This window comes from Triticum urartu, chromosome 6 (genome assembly GCF_003073215.2).
Source record: "Triticum urartu cultivar G1812 chromosome 6, Tu2.1, whole genome shotgun sequence".
Taxonomy (NCBI): Eukaryota; Viridiplantae; Streptophyta; class Magnoliopsida; order Poales; family Poaceae; genus Triticum; species Triticum urartu.
In genome coordinates, this window is record NC_053027.1 from 149,892,530 (window position 1) to 149,898,498 (window position 5,969).

A 5,969-nucleotide genomic window follows, 5' to 3' on the forward strand; every position below is an offset into this window, starting at 1 on the left:
CCTCCGCCCCCGAGCAGCGCTGGGCCTCTTCGTTCTAGCCGGAATCGGCCGACGTAGCAGCGACAGCAGAGGGGATCGAGAGAGAGTTGTACGAGAGAGACAGAGATGTGTGCGGTCGCTGGTAGGTAGGACCAGGGCGGACACGAGCGGGCGGTAGCGAGCGACGAGAGCGTCCGCTTCTGTCTGCTTCGTACCCATTTGTTCCCAGATTTGGGTCAAGTTTGGGTCGGGGACGGACAACAGGCGGACACGGACGTCCGTTTGGGTCACCCCGTTGGGCCAAATTTTATGTCCGGATGACCCAAATGGACAAAATGGATCGCCCCATTGGAGTTGCTCGAAGAGAACTAGGATCCAGTTTCGATGTCGCGGCCGGGCCAACCACGCAAGCAAAGCATGATATCCGTCCAGCAACACAGCAGCACGGAGAAAGAGTATGAACAACAACAGAAATCATATCAACAAGGAGGAAGAGGAATCTCCATCTCTGCAAAACCACCACCCACCTGAGGACCAGCCCGGCCAGTGCCGGTTGACCTCCAGACACCATAGCCCGACCCCAACAAGATTCAGGGATCCCCACCCAGCTGGCTCCTAGATGAAGGCAAGAGGCCCCGACCGAAGCTCGAGGAAACTTATTTAGACGCAACAACCTCAACACCATCTCCCTCAACCCTAACCCTACCGAGTACACACCCGATGCACAGATCTGAGGTTCCCCCCTCCCGTCGCTGTAGCGGCCAGCGGAGGGAGAGGAAATTAGCTACGGCGCCAGCTGAATGCAAAGGTATCCAATCACCTTGCTAACCCTAACTGCTCTTTCCGGAGGCTCTGTGTGGATTTGGAGTTATAATGTACTCCTAGGGAACAGAGAAGGCAACACGTTTTATTGTAAAAAAAAGAGAAGACAACACTTCTGGCACTGTAAAAAACAGACCGCCTGATCGTAATGACGTGCAATCTAATCCGACCGACGCAGGACTCCAACCGACCTAGCGGCCCGCCAGCCTGGCTCAGACAACCCAATCTGTGTTCGGGTCAGGTCGGGTCGGGTCAAAAACCCTAAACCCAGATCGATCGAGACCGTCTTCTCGCAACCCTGGAATCGAAGCCTGCCAAGCGGGGAAATGCTACACTTACGGACGGTTTTGACACGGAAGGGGTTACGGGCTAAAGTGTAAATCTATGGTTTGCTAGTGGTGGGGCCCTCAACGAAATTCAAGGGGATCGAGAATATACATGGCCATAGGAAGCTCAGTCCGGCCCGAAAAAGCCCGACCCGGCCCGGCCCGACGTTGCTCCCGGGCCGGGCTCGGGCCTAGATTTTAAGCCCGATGGCCGGGCCGAGCCGGGCCTAGGCCCGTCGTTTTTGCGTTTTTCTAAAGATTGGGCCGGACCGGTCCGGAGCCCGACAGGCTTTTACATGTTCGGGCCGGGCTCGGGCCCAAAAAACAGGCCCGATGGCCAGGCCAAGCCGGGCCTGGGCCTGGGTTTTTTGCGTCAGGCTTGGCTAGGCCCGGCGCGAAGCCCGGCCCGGCCCGAAGTATGGCCAAGTATAATCGAGAATAAGGAGCAGACACGGTAGCCTGTAGCCTCTCTCCCGTGGTCTATGCCCCGTAAATGTAGGATTATTGCTGCCAAGCCCCCCTCCCCTGCTTTGCCCTCCGCTCCCGCGAAATCGACCTCCCGCTCCCGCCTAATCGAGCTCCTGGTCCCGCCAAATCCAATATGCCGCGACACCGCCGCTGCAGCCGGCTGCGCCGCGTCGTCGTCGGAGCTCTCCTGCTGTTAGCCGGAGGCCACAACGCCTACTCGGGCCGCCCGGTCTTCTCGCTGCCCCTCGGCCTCGGCGCCCGCCCCCGCCCTTCCCGTTCGCTGCCGACTTTTCGCCATCGCCGTCGCCGTCGCCGCGATCCTTCCGCCTCAGCGATGACAGCCTCGCGCGGCGCCTTCTGCCCCTCCGCCTCCGCGCCGGCCACGCGCAGCCGCCGCAGGACGCGGATGTGGATGCGGTCCTCCTTCCCGACCAGGAGGTCCTGATCCTGGACGACGCTGAGCCTACCGGCGACGCCATCTGCGCCTTCAAGGGTGGGGCGTCCTCCCCGGCGAGACCGCTCGGGAGGCTGCCGGCGTCCGGGCTTCACGCATACATCTGCCGCCTTCCCGAGCCAGCGCAGAGCTTCCAGCAGCTCCAAGCGCCGCTCTTACTCCACTCCTCCACCTCCTCGGCCGCCGCAGCTGCTCCAGATTCCCCTTCTCCTTCCCCGGGCCGCGCATTGCTTAACTGGAGCAGCGACCCGATAGTGTTCGACTCGGCTCTTCTGGACGGAGGCGATGTGCTCGTCTTTGCAAAGGGAGTCAGCCGCCGCCAAGGTCTTCAGTGCCTGTATCGCTACAGCGACGACGCCGATACCATGCTGGCATCTTCACCAGCAATCGCCTCAGTACAACAAGTTACTCGCTGCCCCTCGCCACCGACGCCTATCAAGTCAGGAGGAAGCACCAAGGTTCTTGTCACACTAGGGGTCACCGGCGAGGATCCCATGCCCTCCCTTGCAACCTTTCGCCGACAGCAAGCTGAATCTTCTTCAGTGACTCTTCAAAAGAGTTCAATTTGCGCCTGCACAATGGGACGCAACATCTCCAAGTTTCTCAGGAAGTAGGCACTGTACCATAGTGCGATTGGGGTGGACAAGTTCTTTATCTACGATAATGGCAGCGAGGACAGCTTGGCAGGCCTAGTGGCGCAGCTCATATCCGCAGGTTCTTGCCAATGGATGGCTGTCATGGACGTCGATGAGTTCATCTTCTCAACAAACTGGATAGGATTAGAGAAGCCATCAAAATCTTTGCTAGAGCCCGTCATTTCTGTTGATGATAGCGTTGGCCAAATATACCTTCCGTGTTATGATTTTGCCCCCTCGGGCCAAACAGCACATCCACCAGAGGGGGTCTGCCAGGGCTACACGTGCCGGTTGAAGAACCCGCAGCGGCACAAATCCTTGGTCCGTCTCAACGCTGTGGAACCATCCCTCATGAATGTGGTCCATCATTTTAAGCTCAAGCCTGATTTCAAAAGCATCTGGACCGCGTTCGCACGTATTAACCACTACAAATACCAAGCTTGGTCGGAGTTCAAAATCAAGTTCAAGAGGCGCGTGTCTGCTTATGTTGCTGATTGGAAAGATCCGATCAACCTCGACTCAAAGGACCGGGCTCCCGGCTTAGGAGTTGATGACACCGAACCAGATGGCTGGGCCCAAAAATACTGCGAGGTTAAAGACAATATCCTTCAGCTGTTAACTGCAAGATGGTTTGGTGTCGGATTTGGGAACCCTCATTAGCTCCAATCAGGCCAGGTAACACACTGGTAAGATCTATCGCCCCTCCCCCTCTTTTACATAGTAATTTCTGTTTATTTATAGTAGTAAGACACTAACAGAACGTAAATCAAAACCACCAAATTTTCCAGAATTAAAAATTATCTCTTAAATTGGATGGTGTACACCTTTTAAATAGGCTTTAGATTGATGGGGAAGCACCACAGTACGCATCTACTGCTCAATGATGAACATACTCCCTCTAGTCTAGTTCTGAAGAAGTCCCCAAAGTGCAACCTTTACTGCTTTTTTTTTAACTATAAAACTCCGAAATTATACTTTTTAAAAATACTTTATGAGAGATAACCTTTATTTTTATTATACATTACTGTGGAACTCTTCAAACCAATAGTTTTTTTAAGATACTTCAAGATTACCTACACATGGTTTTCACATATCCAATCCAAAAATATTATGAAATATAGTCAGTCAAAGTTTCCAAAATGTTAATTGAACCTATGCCTCAACCAAGAACTTTTCGAGAACTAGCGGAGGGAGTATAATAACCTGAGAGCATTTCTCCTATCCAAGTTAGCAGTTTGTTTTCGCTATTCAAGTTCTTGCTGTCCTTCTTTTTCCATGTTGAACTGTTAAGAATAGAATTATGTTAATTTTGCCTTGATACTCAGCATGTGACACGGTGCTTTAATATTGGTTCTTTTGCTAAAATTGGATGACTTCTTTTGCTTGAATGATTTTGGCTTAACAGTTGGGGTTAGATCAGTTGAATTTGTAATGCTTAGCTGGAGCACGACATGAAGCCTCTTAATTTTATTTTATATTTGGGCCTGGGTGGGCTGGATTACTAATCCATGAAAGCTTCACCCAAATGATTTCAAATCTTGTTTGTTGCGGTCCATTTCTTAAATATCTACCGGTTGAGCCTTATGGTTGTTTGGCTTCTGTTCTGAAACTAGTTCATTGAGATGCTGGTATACACTTCGTTGGCTTTTCTTTAAAACAAATCTTGGTTTTGACTTGTTTTAATTAGCTGGAAATATCTGTGGAAAAAGTCTTTCTTGAAATGGAATTCATACATCAAAATGCATCTCCAATGGAGAATGCGACATTGTCAGACTGAACTTGCAAGGTGAACGTGTGAACCAGTGTATTGAAAATTACCTTTGCTGTGTGGTTTCTACTGATATGAAGAAATGGGTTCAGCATTTACCCATGGCTGAATATTGGTAAAACAGTTCCTTTTATATGTCTCTGCAAAAGACTCCTTTCGAGGCCTTATATGGATATCCACAGCCACAAATCAGTGAGTTCTCAATGGTAGGCACTACCGACAGTGAGGCACAGGGTTCCTTATCTGGCACACAACAACTGCTGTCAGCACTGAAAGCACAATCTCTTAATTGCTCAGCAGCGCATGAAGAAATATGCAGATTGCAAGCGAGTGGAAAGGACACTTGTAGTAAGTGACATGGTTTACTTGAAGCTTCAGCCATATCGTCTGAGTGCTTTCGGCCTTCGCTCTCATATCAAGCTGCAAAGCAAGTTTTATGGACCATTTTGAATACTGTATCGCATGGGCAATGTGGCATATCACCTGCAGCTGCAAATGAGGGCATCCACCCAGTGTTCCATATCAGCCAGCTGAAGAAACACATTGGACCCAATGCAGTTCCCTGTGCTGATTTACCTCTAGTTGATCCTGAAGGGCGTACAAAAACTGAACCTGTTATCATAATTCAGACCCGAAAGATTCCTCGCAACAATCTGCCGGTTGTCCAATGGCTTGTACAGTGGGAGAATTTTCCACTGGATGTCGCAACTTGGGAAGACGCATATTTCATAAAGCATACATTCCCAGCCTTTTTCAAGACAGTCAAAGCATGGCGTTGTCAACTTTCAGCTTCTTGAGGACAAGTTCATGCTCGCAAGGGGGCATTCTCAGGCTGAACTTTCAAGGTGTTCTAGTCTAAAGTTAACTGTACCGGTTCAGATAATGAATGGCTGGGGATCCATGATGGGGAAGAAGATCGGACGGCTTGCATTCGCTCGTCTACCTCTCTAGCTTATTTGCTTTTCACTGTTGCTTTTCTAACCACTTTATTCTCTTCTAGCCAACCACGGCTGTAGCAGAACAATGTATGCGCTACACGGGATAAGCCCCGATCAATCAATAAAGTACTACGCGGCCTCCCAAGGGAGGTGAGACGCTTCTGAAATTTCACATGGATGACTTCTTTTCCTTGAATGATTTCGACTTAATAGTTGGGCTTATATCAGTTGGAATTGTAATGCTTAGCTGGAGCACTACATGAAGCCTCTTCTATTTTACTTTTGGGTTTGGGTGGGCTGGGCTAATAATTCATGAAAGCTTCACCCAAATGGTTTCAAATCTTATTTGTTAACTGAGGTCCATTTCTTAAATATCTATTGGCTGATCCTTTTTTGTTTGGCTTCTGTTCTAAACTAGTTCATTTCTCGTGAAGTCATGATTTTGGTGAGATGTTGATCTGCACTTTCCTTTAGAAAAACGAATCGTGGTTTTTTATGACTTCACATGAAACTTATCTAATGACACAGTTAAGTCTGGCTTATATGGTTATGTTCCAGTTTTGACTTGTTTAAATTAGT

At 49.8% G+C, this 5,969-nt stretch overlaps 1 protein-coding gene across 1 annotated transcript; it reads left to right on the top strand.

The window, feature by feature from the left end:
* The first annotated feature begins 363 nt into the window (after positions 1–363).
* Positions 364–5,544, top strand: LOC125516666 (glycosyltransferase family 92 protein RCOM_0530710-like). Its single transcript, XM_048682020.1, has 2 exons — positions 364–434; positions 1,706–5,544. The coding sequence occupies exons 1-2, from the start codon at positions 364–366 to the stop codon at positions 2,661–2,663; spliced, it is 1,029 nt and encodes a 342-aa protein (XP_048537977.1). The 3' UTR covers positions 2,664–5,544.
* The last annotated feature ends 425 nt before the right edge of the window (positions 5,545–5,969 follow it).